The sequence below is a fragment of the Rhinoderma darwinii genome, chromosome 9 (assembly GCF_050947455.1).
Source record: "Rhinoderma darwinii isolate aRhiDar2 chromosome 9, aRhiDar2.hap1, whole genome shotgun sequence".
In the NCBI taxonomy this organism is placed as follows: Eukaryota; Metazoa; Chordata; class Amphibia; order Anura; family Rhinodermatidae; genus Rhinoderma; species Rhinoderma darwinii.
Window position 1 is genome coordinate 8,183,602 of NC_134695.1, and position 13,587 is coordinate 8,197,188.

A 13,587-nucleotide genomic window follows, 5' to 3' on the forward strand; every position below is an offset into this window, starting at 1 on the left:
CAGCTCCTCCCACAAGAAATAAGCCCTCACACTGCTCTATTGATGGAAAAATAAAAGTTATGGCTCTTGGAAGCTGAAAAACGAAAATAAGAAAGCAAAAAATGGATCAGCACTGAAAGGGTTAATTAATTTCTAATGAAAAAAAACGTATGACCACATGTGGGGTATTTCCATACTCAGGAGAATTTTTTTTCTCCTTTTATCCCTTGTGAAAATGAGAAAGTGGAAAAAATTTGATATTCATTTTCGTGGCCTAATTCTAATAAATTCTGCAAAAGACCCGTGGGGTCTAAATGCTCACTATACCCCTAGAAAAATTCCTTGAGGGTTTTTCCAAGATGGGGTCACTTTTGGGGGTTTTTCACGGTTTTGGTCCCTCCAGTGCATTCCAAACACGACATGGCACCGAAAACCAATCCAGCAAAATCCGTGCTCCAAAATTCAAATGGCGCTCATTCCCTTCTGAGCCTTGCTGTGGGTCCAAACAGCAGTTTATTACCACATATGGGATATTGTTGTAATCGAGAGACATTGCTTTACAAGGTGTGCATTTTCTTCGTTATTCCTTGTAAATAAAAAAAAGTAGATTTTCATTTTTACAGACTAATTTCTATATATATATATATATATATATATATATATATATATATATATATATATATATATATATATATATATATATATCCTGCACTTCTTTGCAGAGGCAGTCAATTTACGCGTCGTCGTTTGACAGCTGTCAAATGACGACGCGTAAATGACAGGTCGTCGGCAAACCCATTCAAATGAATGGGCAGATGTTTGCCGACGTATCATAGCCGTATTTTCAGACGTAAAACGAGGCATAATACGCCTCGTTTACGTCTGAAAATAGGTCGTGTGAACCCAGCCTTTGGCCTGTGTATCAGTCCAGTAGCACACTAGGGCCACATGTGGATATTGCAGGATCTGGGCAATAAAATATTGAGTTGCATTTCTCTGGTAAAACATTCTGTGGTACAAAAAAAAAACATTATTAGAAATGAATTTCGGCAAAAAACATAAAATTTGTAAATGTCACCTCTACATTACTTTAATTCATGTGAAACACCTATAAAGGTTAAAACACTTTGTGAATGCTGATTCGAATACCTTGAGGGGTGAAGTTTTCAAAATGGGGTGATTTATGGGGACTTTCTAATATATAAGGCCCTCAAAGCCAATTCAGAACTGAACTGCCCCATGTAAAAATAGCTTTTTGAAATTTTCTTTAAAATATGAGAAATTGCTGCTAACGTTCTAAGCCTTGTAACGTCCTACAAAAATAAAAGGACGTTCAAAAAATGATGCAAACAAAGTAGACATATGGGAAATGCTAACTAGATAATATTGTGTGGTATAACGATCTGTTTTACAAACAGATACGTTTAAATTTAGAAAAATGCAAATTTTCTTACAAATTTTGGTGTTTTTTAGAGATACATACCGAATTTATCGACCAAATTTTTTCACTAACAAAGTACAATATGTCACGAGAAAACAATCTCGGGAATGCTTTTACCTATCCAAGCAATTCTAAGTTATTACCACAAAGTAACCCATCAGATTTGAAAAAAAATCGGCTGTGTCCTGAAGGCCAAAACAGGCTGGGTTCTTAAGGGGTTAATGACCAAGTGTTTTTTTAGATGTAGGTTTTGGGCAAAACAACGGACACCCAAAAGTGTGTGAAGGAGGCCCTAAACAGAACATGGCTAGACACCGTAGAAGCAGTTTTCCCTCATTTCTTCATGTTTCCCTAAGTCCTATAAAACGAATTCAGATCAGTTTGAATGTAAAATTAGAAAGCCCCGTGCCAGAATAAACCAAATATAAAATACATTTTGCTCTGAGCATGGAGGGCCCAAACACCCCTAATCATGAAGGGGTTAAAACAATTTTTACAGATTTTTAGTGTTGGGTCCCCTGCACACGGTCATGAACGTAATCACGGTCAGTGATTACGGACACTGAAAGCCACCCGCATTTGCAGGCCGTGCTTCCATAAAACGCATGGCCCGTCTGTAAAAAGCAAAAGATAGGACATGTCCTATCTTTTGCGGAGCCTTTCTACAGCACGGACACCTTCCAGTAAATACACAGGAAGGTGTCCGTGGGCAATAGAAATGAATGCGTCCGTAATTACGGATGAATTCTACGGTTGCGTGCATGGGTCCTTAGTCTAAATTTCCATGTCACAATTTTTTTTTTGGAGTTTGCATGTGTCAAGCTCGAATACTTTTCATTTGTTTAGTATTCCTAGAATATAGAATTGTATTATTATATACTTGTTACACACAAATAAAAATAGATTTTTAAAAAGGGAAAAAAAAAATCCTGAAACATTAGTTTTTACATTGACCACTGAGCCTCACAATGTGCTGATACTGTTTTGTAGAGAGCAGTTCTTACCTTTTATTGTAATCCTGCCCTCTGGTGACAATGTGATGACACCCAAGTTCAGATTTCTGTTTTTCTGCTCCGTTATGGGAGCAAAAAAAAACCCCAAAAAAAACCCGGATTAAAAACGGAAACGCCAGATCCGTTGCATGACTAACACCAGCCGCGCTCAATGGAACCCATTGACTTTGAAGGGTTCAGTCGGATTTCCGTCGAGGTGTCCATCATTTTACCAGAAAAAATAGTGCAGCATACTGCACTATTTTTGCAGGATTTTGGACTGGATCTGCAACGGAGCCTTCGAGTGAACAAAGCCTAAACGCCTTTATTATAAAATCTGAAGGAGAAACTACAGGATCCACCATTTAGAATAGACAATGGTCACCACTACAGCATATCCCTGTAAAGCATATCTCTAAACTGCGATCCACTGCCGTTCAGTGAAGATGGCAGCCCCCATAATCATGTACAAAAAAAATAAAACAAATCTACAGAGAGAATATATAATCACTCCAGATACTGGTTTTTTTATCTCTACCTCTGTCCAGATACTAAAACATTTATGTATAACATTTCCTTTAAACAGGTTTTCCCATAATCAATATTTACCACCTATCCACAGGTGGGGGTGCGACTCCCTGTAAGCCCCCCATATGAATGGAGGGGTACTGCCCACACTCCATTTTCTATGGGGCTGCTGGAAATAGCGCTCAGGGACGGCCAGGTAAGCCCATTCCTCAGGATTGGTGGGGGTCCCAGCACTCAGATCCCCACCGATCAGATACTCATCACCTAAAATAAATATCAATTATTGCAAAAAACGCTTTAAATTGGTGGTAGCGGCGGGATACAATTGGCACGGAGGGTAATGCATCAACAAGAAATAAAGTTAGTCATCACCGACCTCCATTAGTGTAGTAAAGACATCTTACTTGAAGCTAAAACGAAAAAAAACTAAAAAAGAGGGCAGCAGAAAAGATCATCCACTTGCAATTCAACATGTGTGTCAAAGAGATTGTATAATAGTAACCACCAGCTTTCCAAAATATTTAAGTTGGAAAAAATTGAGGCTTCCCTCAAACCCTTTCAGAAATCAAAAGGGCGTATTAGCCACATGCAGCGTTCTTTGACTGAATCTTAACAATCACGCCAGAATTTTACTAAGTTTTTACTCACATAAAGTCAACTTAACCATGGGTCAATTTGCTGGCAAATTCCAATTAGGCCCCATGCACACGAACGTGCTTTTGCGGCCTCATTTCCCCCGACAATCCACGGCAGAATTGCGGCTCCATTCATTTCTATGTTGCCATGCACACAACCGTGGTTTCCACGGTCTGTGCACGGCCAAGGAGCCTGGACCACAGAAAGAACAGACATGTCTTATTACGGCCGTGTTCTGCGGTCCAGGCTCATAGAAAATAATGGACGCAACCATGTGTGCGGCCCGCGGATGACACTCCGCCCCTGGTCGACCCGAAAATCACGGCTGTGCACATGGTTACGGTTGTGTGCATGAGGCCTTATGCGATGGACAAATAACTACTCTTCTTCCACTGATTTAAGACACTTATGCTGAAAAGTTCTTGGCAGCTGTTTGACTGTGGGAGAAGTACAACTGAACCACCAAGGCTTCGTTCACATCTGCGTAGGGGTTCTATTTATGGGTTCTGGCGTACCTTTTCGTCAAGGGAACCTATGAACAGAAACCAAACTGAAACCATAGCTTTCATTTTACATTACCATGGATTTCAATGGTAACGCATCCGTTGCAAATGGTTTCCGCGTGTCACCATTTTGTAAAGGTGTCCGTTATTTTGACCGAATCCATAATGTAGTCGACTGCGCTATGGATTCCAAACAATGGCCTATAGATGAATTCACACGGGACGGAAATGCTGCAGATTTTCCTGCAGCAAAACATACATGCTTTATGTGTTTTATTTCACTCCAACACTGAAGAGACTGAAATCCGCAGTTTCCTTCCTTCCTTTAAAAATCCATCATGCTCTGAGCTCCGCTCAAAAAATGTTTAGCAGCATGTGGATGAGATTTGTTCAAATTTCATGTACAAGGCTGGGACTGTAATTACTAGTGCATTTCCATAGGTCCGTTTAGGGCGGCCACCCTGGGGCCGAGGCACCAATGACCGGCCGAAAAATAAATCCACATGTTTTGACCGCGAAACAGGGCAAAAAAAAAAACAGGACTGCTTTGTGTATGGGGCAGAAAGCCCACTTGACAAGGGCGGGTAGGCCCTTACATAGGACTCAATTGTATCTGCATCCTTTGGTTTCGGATACAGTTCACCGCGCTGGCGAGGAAAGGGAACCATCAGTTCCCTACCCCGCCATTCAGAGCATATTTTGTAAGACAAGCAACATGATGACTTTATCGCACGGCCTACGTCGCTCTGCTGGATGAGGCCTGGTCAGAAAAGACCAGGTCTGCATCGCTGCGAGAAGAGGATGGTGCGGAAACCAGTATGTGTGCCGCTACCTACAGGGGGGCTCTATATGAGGCACTACCTACACCGAGCATTGTGACTGGCTCGATCGACAAGGGGCACTGTATGTGTGTGGTGCTTATAGGCCAGATTCACACAAGCATGTTCGGTCCGTGATATACCGCCCTATGTCGGCAGTATTTCCCGGACCGAACACACTTCAGGAAGCCGGGCTCCTAGCATCATAGATACCTATGACGCTAGGAGTCCCTTCCTCGCTGCGGGAAATCTGTCCCGTACTGAAAACATGAGTGGCAAGTACTACAGAAATAGGTTGTGGCTGGGAGAAGTCATCATGAGGTCTGGACCGGATGAAGAAAATAGAAAAAGGACGATGAGAATGAGAAGACGTCACTGGATTTAGAGCAGTGCTGTCACCTCTACGGACATGTCTGTTATAGGAAACACTTGTAAAACTTGTAGGAAAACATCATGATATCTAAAACTTCTGGCTACCATTTCAAACACTTGCAACATTAAGAAACTAACCGATTTTATTAATTAACTATTCACAAAAAGGTAAAAGCCACTACTACATCATACACAGTGAGTGTAGCCTAGCATGACCGAACACTGTCTAATGACACCATCCTGAAAAATCAGCTCAATACTCCCCATCAAGAGTTCGTGTGAAAGTTGAAACAAAGCCATCTTGAAGACACAATGCCAAGGCTGTTACCTTTTCACACAGCTGTAGACATTTTACTTTTCAAGTAAATGTATTACTGCTACAGGGGACACCATCGCCAAAGAAAACATCAGTTTTATAAGAACTCTCATATTTAAATCCTTGATGGAAGAGTTCAAATGATCCTTAAGAGGGCAACAGCAAGTACATAGAAAAACATTCAATGGCAAAACATTAAAAAAAAAAAGTTCAAAGCTTGCTTTTTCACCCTCTTGTGCTCTCTGAACCGTAGCTCCACATGATTGTGCATCCTGAACTACAAAGGGCTCCTTGACTGCACAATGTTCCTTGCGGTTCTTTTGAGAATAGATGAGTAGTTTCACAGGTCAGATGTTTAAATACTACTAATTCAGTGCTACCCCATAAATAAACCCACCCCATTCACAATTTGCCACAGGTAATGTATGAAATAAATCTTCATGAGAAGGTTGGCTCTGCGTGATTTCCTAATAGGGCAGGTGGTGCACGAGGACTCTGCCGGGGACCTGGACGCACAAGAGGGGGAGGACGGGGTTGAAGGAGGCGTCCTGGCTGGAGTGGAGGAGGCTGACGATGCAGCGTGGGAGCTGACGGAAGAGCTGGACGTAGTAGAGGAGGTGGAAGAGACAGAGTGGCAGCAGCAGGTGACGCTATTGTAGCGGCTGTGATGGTCTGCGTTGTGGAGGAGACTGATGTGATTTGTACCTGCAGTCAAATAAGTGGATTTAGCTTTATGACCTTTTCATATTATGTGTTAATGAGTACAATGACCGTAAATACACGTTCGGGCCTGTTCATATCACCTGTGCCCTTCCGTTGTTTTGACGGAATCAATAGCGCAGTCGACTGCGCTATTGATTCCGTCGAAGCGACGGTGACAAACGGAAACCTTTAGCAACATTTCCGTGACCATTGATATCAATGGTGAGGGAAACGGAAGCTTAGGTTTCCATTTGCCTTTTCGTTGAGGGGTTAACCAGACGGAACCTCTCAGCAGAAAGGATTGGTGATGGGAACACAGCCTTACTGTGTTCAGTATTGCTGCTTTCAGGCCACATCCAAAATATTTTAGACACAATGCACAATATTAAAGGAGCTTTTCTCAAAAACTTTTACGGCATGCCAAAAGCAAGTGGGTTCTGGTCCTGGGTCTTAGCAGTGCAGAAGTTGCATGTGCATGGTCACGCTCCAACTTAATAAAAAAACAAGTAAAGCCAGTGGTCGGACCTCACCAATAACACTTTTATGGAATGTCTAATTCACATGCAATAAAATGTATTTGTGGGAAAACCCAAATGCATAAATAGATGGCATCCAGAGTGGTTGTCACTTTAGTCCCCTATGCTATGAGTGGGGGATATGAGAGTAGGAATTGACTTAGAAGTAAACAATTTACACTGGTCAATCTACTCTACTTGTGCAGATAATGCAGCGTGAATATACAAAGCAATGGCATAAAAATGTGTTAAGATGTGAAGACTGCAAAAGTAGGATCCTAATCATAGTCCTATCAAAATAAACCATGCTCCTACCGCACTGATTAAGTGCAATCCTCTCTGTCCTTCTCTGTCTGTAGCGCCGTGTCAATTTCGCCTTGATCAGTAGACCAGAGTGGTTTGAAACCGGAGACTTAAAGGGTCAGTCCTAACTCAGACATTTATGGCATGATATGCTATAAATGTCTGATAGATGCGGGTCCCAGTGGCCGCCTTACCAGGCGGACAAGAACCGGGTGACCCCCTGTTCCTGTGGATATTCCATAAATGTCTAAGAGTTGGGAATAACCCTTTAAGCTGGTCATACACTATGATTTTAGATGGCCAAAAACACTGGTTCAGGCTATTTTTGCAGACTGTCGCGGCTTTTCAGAACACAGAGACACTGACCGAAGGTAGATATCTGTGGAAAATTGAATCTGCCACAGACTTTTCAGTCATTGTCAGATGCAGACCTTGGAAAGTCGTTCATGCCAAATGACAGATCTGCATCCCATCAATAAAAGGCCAGGCCACAGATCAAGACCGAGATTGACCGGAAATTTGTTAGGAAAGCACCACTTAACCACATTTAAAGGGCAATAGTAATTAGAATGATTAGTAAATTAGACATCTAACCAGAAGTCTCACCTCATCTTCAGCGATCTCTTGGGAGGAGCCAGTGTTCTTACTGGTGGAGTCCATAAGTGCATTCGATGGAGCAATGTCCTGTTCCGCCTCCCATTCATGAAGTACCTCCTCCAAGTTAAAACGTCTACGATAACTTATGAAAAAAGTCTTCACCTGGGATGGAGTTTTATTACCCAGAACCTCTGAGATGGCCTGAAAATCCTTACCATATCGTCTGACAGCTAGAACAGCAACAAGAAACTTTTCTATCTCTGCACATTAGTTATATTCCCCAGTACATCACAATTATCTACAAGCCAAGTGACCCCTAACATATTGATTTAGTACAATTTAAGAATTATGAATTTTAACACCAAACAAACTTACCTTGTACAGCCAGTAGCTGCTCATCCGTAGTCCAGCGAGCGTTCACTTTGATATTCAGCTACAAAGAATAAATAAATCAAAAGGTACAGTCACTTTTTAAGCTACTAGAAAGACCGGTACTCAGATATTAAGCGATCTCACCTCTGGGGGTCTCAGGTCACTTATCCCTCCATTTATAGTCATTTTTAAGCCACTGTTCATTTGCTTAATGTTCTGTACCTGAAAAGTGAATAAGAATACCTTAACATCTACAAAACCCTTATATATATATATAAAAATAAAAGGTCTGTGACTTGGAAGATTATTTGAGCGCAATTAAATATTACAAAGTATTATTTTACTTTAAATACATACACAAGGGGTTGTCATGCAACCACTAAATAAATAGCCAGGCAGGTCTTCATAACTACAATCCAGCAGAGCAATGTGCTGTGTATATATACAGTTTCTCCACTGCCACCTAGTGGCTACATGGCACACTGCAGTTACTTATTACCATCATGTACCGTCTGCAAGTAGGACATAATGACCATGGCTCAGCTCAAAAAGACTGCAATATCTTCGGCAAAATAATCAAAAGAAACCTATAACAATCTTCCCTACCTGGCGCTTAAGTTGGACAAGCTGTGTGTCCAGCTGACTCAGAGTGAGTGCTGGCATTTCTGAACTAGTAGACACAGAGGAAATATCACTCTTGCTAAGATGCATGCCTTTTGGTGGCCTCCGGCGGGACCGTAATGGGTGATGTCGATACTGAGACACCACAGGTTGCTTTTTGATTGGTCCAGGCTTTCCAATAGATACTAATTTCTGAGGGTCCTAGAACGTTTCAGAAATAAGAAATGACAGAAGTGAGAATTACCACAAGAAACAGTTAAATGTTTAAAAAAAATAAATAAAAAAAAAGGACAATAGGTGATGAAGCACAATCATAATGTGAATATAGTCAGAAGTGCATCCCTGCTGAAAAATAAAGAAATAATGAAGAACACTGAAGCTACAGAACGTTAGCTCACCTCTTTTGTCGTCTTGTCGGCAGCATCTAAGTCATTGTCATTTATTTTTTGCAGATCTGTACCTTCATTACTGTGTGGGAGAGGAGACACATTTATTCATTGCAATAACCAAAAGCATAGAAAACCGTGCTCTATGTAGATTACTTAGAGAAATGCTCTGACTGCTGCCCATTACAGATGTGTCCACCCTTATCTTTGCTTGAATATGGTTAAGGACTCCAATTTCTTATAAAACAAATTCAACATAATACCGCGAGATGCTAGTAAAACCCATGAAGGCTGCAATTAACATCATAATCACTTGTTGACCACACAGAAACATATAGCAAAGACATCTTGTGACAGAATATTAAAAAAATAAAGTTTGGGGTTTTTGTCAAAGCTGGTCACCTCACACAACATATCTCAGGATTTGTTGTTTTGAGAGGAAAGGTAAGTAAGAACAGATTTGTTTATTACTTTAACCCCTTAAGGACGCAGCCTAGTTTGGGCCTTAAGGCTCAGAGCCTATTTTTCAAATCTGACATATTTCACTTTATGTGGTAATAACGTCGGAATGCTTAAACCTACCCATGCGATTCTGAGATTGTTTTCTCGTGACACATTGGGCTTCATGTTCGTGGTAAAATTTGGTCGATATATTCAGTATTTATTGGTGAAAAATTGCAACATTTGAGAACATTTTGAAAAAATAGCATTTTTCAGAATTTAAATGCATTTGCTTGTAAAACAGACGGTTATACCACCCAAAATAGTTACTAGTTCACATTTCCCATATGTCTACTTTGGATTGGCAACGTTTTTTTGAACACTTTTATTTTTCTTGGACGTTACAAGGCTTAGAACATAAACAGCAATTTCTCATATTAAGAAAATTTCAAAAGCCTTTTTTTTTAAGGTACCTCTTGAGTTCTGAAGTGGCTTTGAGGGGCCTATGTATTAGAAACCCTGATAAAACACCCCATTTTAAAAACTAGACCCCTCAAAGTATTCAAAACAGCATTTAGAATGTTTTTTAACCCTTCAGGCATTTCACAGGAATTAAAGCAAAGTGGAGGTGAAATTTGCAAATTTCATTTTTCTTGCTGAATTTCAATTTTATAAATTTTTTTTTTCTGTAACACAGAAGGTTTTACCAGAGAAACACTACTAAATATGTATTGTCCAGATTCTGCAGTTTTTAGAAATGTCCCACATGTGGCTCTACTGCGCTCGTGGAATAAAACACAAGCCCTAGAAGCAAAGAAGCACCTAGTGCATTTTGAGTCCTCTTTTTTATTAGAATATATTTTAGGCAGCATGCTAGGTTTGAAGAGGTGTTGAGGTGCCAAACCAGTAGGAATCCCCCAATAGTGACCCCATTTTGGAAACTACACCCCTCAAGGAATTCATTTATGGTTGTTGTTAGCATTTTGACCGCACAGTTTTTTCACAGCACCTATTTCAATTGGGCTGTGACATTTAAAAAAATGACATTTTTGGGGGGCGGAGTTACGATGCATCGTGATGGCAGCTTAATTCTTGAGCTCCTCACTTCACCTTCAGAAACCACAGCTTTATAGACGATATAACCAACCAAAATGGTGAGAACATCAAGGGACAAGAGCAGAGACTCACCCGGTCCTGCAAAACAGGGAAAAAGTCAGTCCGAAATGGACAAATACCTGAAGAAAAAAAACTTTCCTCTCCTGCGGCCCGGGAAAAAATGGCGCCGGCACAGCATGCAGACGAGGCTGGTGATGATGACTCAGAGGGAGATAGCTCTGCAGCCTGTTCAGAACCGGCGAGGGACAGAGACACGCTATCACGCTCCTACTTTAAAAAGGTACTGACACAAGCAATCACCCCTGTAATGAAAGAGTTGGCGGATATAAAAGGGGATATTAAACAGATTGGGCAAAGGGTGGAATCCCTAGAAGAAACGCAAACCTCTATTTTGAGCCACAGTGCTGTCGTTTCCAACATGCTTGTCTCACATCAGACTCACATAAATAACGCTCATTTGATGATTGAGGACCAGGAAAATCGAAGCCGCCGCCGGAATATCAGAGTGCGGGGCCTCCCTGAAGCAGTAACAGGAGACACATTGCCCCAAGTAATCACACAGATCTTTGCTGACCTCGTGGGTCAAGAGAGGGCCGACAAGATGGTGGTGGAGAGGGTACACAGAGCGCTGAGACCAAAGCCTGCGCCGAACGAACCGCCGAGGGATGTGATTTGCGGCCTGCTGAGTTTCCTAGACACATCAAGCCTGCTGAAAGCGGCGAGGGAACGACAGGAGTATCTGTATGAAGGGACACAAGTACTCTTTTTTCAAGATATAGCACCCAGTACTTTGGCTAAAAGGAGGATCTTAAAGCCAGTGACAGACATGCTTCGTGTCAAGAAATTGCCGGTGCGGTGGTTATTCCCGTTCGGTTTAGCGACTATGATAGAAGGGCGACAATGCATCATTCGTTCCCCAGATGACCTCCCTAAACTCTGGGAAAAGTTGGGCATTTCACCGCTTGACATTCCATCATGGCTGCCTGTGCAAGCAACATCGGATATACCAGAACTTCCATACTTACCGTCGCCAACAGGATTGCAGGTGGCGTCCAGGATGAAGTCTCCGCGATATCGGAAACACCCAACGCCAGCTTTGGCTGATTGAAATGCTCATCATGGACGATGAAAATATTTTCCATAACTACATAAGTGGTGAATCCTAGGGAGTGCGTGAGTGTTTACTGAAATGCTTTTGTTCAAAGCAGCAGATCCCTTTGTACCTTGTATTACATAAGTAAATGGTCTATTTCAAATGTCCTCATATAATACGTGTACTATTATCTGCTATATAGGGGTAGATACAGTGGTGTTAGACATTGCTATAGTATATTTGCTCACGATTAGACAGTGTTGAACATTGTTGAGCTGTTAGGAGTGATTATACTGTGATAAAATGAGATGCAATATAGATATGCTGGTTTACACTAATATAGTGAGTTGGACGTAGAGGACAGCCCATTCTTACTTTAGTATTGTCGATGAGCTTAAAGTGGATATTACAGTTTCTGGAGGTGGAACCTTGTTTTCTGGCGTTCCAGTCTCCCCCTCACCCCCACCCTTATCCAGGTGCTTTCTCCGGGACGGATTAGTTAATCTTTATGGACCAAATGTGAGACAGGCGCAGTGGTTGACGAAGGTATTGCATTCTCTTCAGCCATTCTTTGAAGGAATGGTTATAGTAGGAGGAGATTTTAACATGGTATTAGACCCGAACTTGGATTCCACATCCAAAGTATCACATATTACCCATAAGACCCGCAGAAGATTAAAAATGCTGTTAACCAGGTTAAAATTGATCGATGTGTGGAGAGTACACCATCCATCCGACCGGGATTATTCCTTTTATTCAGCCCCACATAAGTCATATCAGCGCTTAGACCATTTGCTAATTTCAGAACGTTTGCCTGCGGTCACATCTTCCGGAATCGGTAACATTACCATTTCGGACCATGCACCGATCTTTATCAAAATTAAGTTGACAGACCTCCCTATGAGAGGGTGGAACTGGAGGCTAAATTACACTTTACTAGAAAATGTAAAAGATTCATATGCCTTAGAACTCCGGTTGAAGGAATTTTTTGTGGTTAATGATGATCCTCTTATCTCCCAGCCTATACTATGGGAGACACATAAAGCTGTCATAAGAGGGGAACTAATTGCCTTGGGGTCTAGAGTTAAGAAGGAACGGATGAAAGCTATCAACCAGGTGTTGGGTAAAATCTCCTCACTGGAAAATATACATAAATGTGCACAGTTGGAGTCAGCACAAGCTGAATTACGACACCTTAGGCAGGAATTAAAGAATATCCTTAATGTAAAATCGGCGAAAACCCTTCAACTATTAAAGTATAAAACCTATGCACACGGGGACATGGGGAACAAAATAATGTCAAACCTCATTAAAAAACAAAGAGGGAAAACGTTCATTTCATCCATCAAAAACAAGGTAGGGCATAAACTCACCACAACAGATCTAATTGCCAGGGAATTTAGGAATTATTATCTGGAATTGCATAATATTAAAAAAGATCCTATACAGGCCAGTAGGACCCCACAGGCGGACGCCATACAAAAATTCGTAACATCTATTGAAGCGCCCTCCTTGTCAGAAGAACGAGCCTCGTTGGTGGTTCCATTCACTATGTCTGAAATTGAAAAGATTCTGATGTCCATACCAAATGGGAAAAGCCCTGGGCCGGATGGTCTGCCCATAATTTATTATAAAAAATTTAAAAACACACTAATGCCGTACTTTTTGTCACTATGTAATGCCCTGCTGAATGGAGCTACCTTCCCTAAACAAGCTTTAGAGGCCAACATTACCATTCTACCAAAAGAGGGGAAGGATCTGGAAAGGTGCAGCAGTTACAGGCCTATTTCCCTATTAAATTCGGACTTGAAATGGTGGGCAAAAATTTTGTCAACACGCATTAATGGTTACCTTTC

General features: G+C 41.4%; 1 protein-coding gene across 4 annotated transcripts in view; it reads right to left on the reverse strand.

The window, feature by feature from the left end:
* Positions 1-5,582: 5,582 nt before the first annotated feature.
* RCOR2 (REST corepressor 2) overlaps positions 5,583-13,587 on the reverse strand; it is a 51,100-nt gene continuing 43,095 nt past the window's right edge. For all 4 annotated transcript variants that reach the window (XM_075837227.1, XM_075837226.1, XM_075837228.1 and 1 more), the window contains 6 exons: positions 9,094-9,163; positions 8,681-8,896; positions 8,219-8,296; positions 8,078-8,135; positions 7,712-7,932; positions 5,583-6,290 (listed from right to left, as the gene is read on the reverse strand). In XM_075837227.1, coding sequence (XP_075693342.1) covers positions 6,024-6,290; positions 7,712-7,932; positions 8,078-8,135; positions 8,219-8,296; positions 8,681-8,896; positions 9,094-9,163 — 910 coding nt within the window. In that variant the 3' untranslated portion in view covers positions 5,583-6,023. The remainder of the gene's footprint in view (positions 6,291-7,711; positions 7,933-8,077; positions 8,136-8,218; positions 8,297-8,680; positions 8,897-9,093; positions 9,164-13,587) is intronic.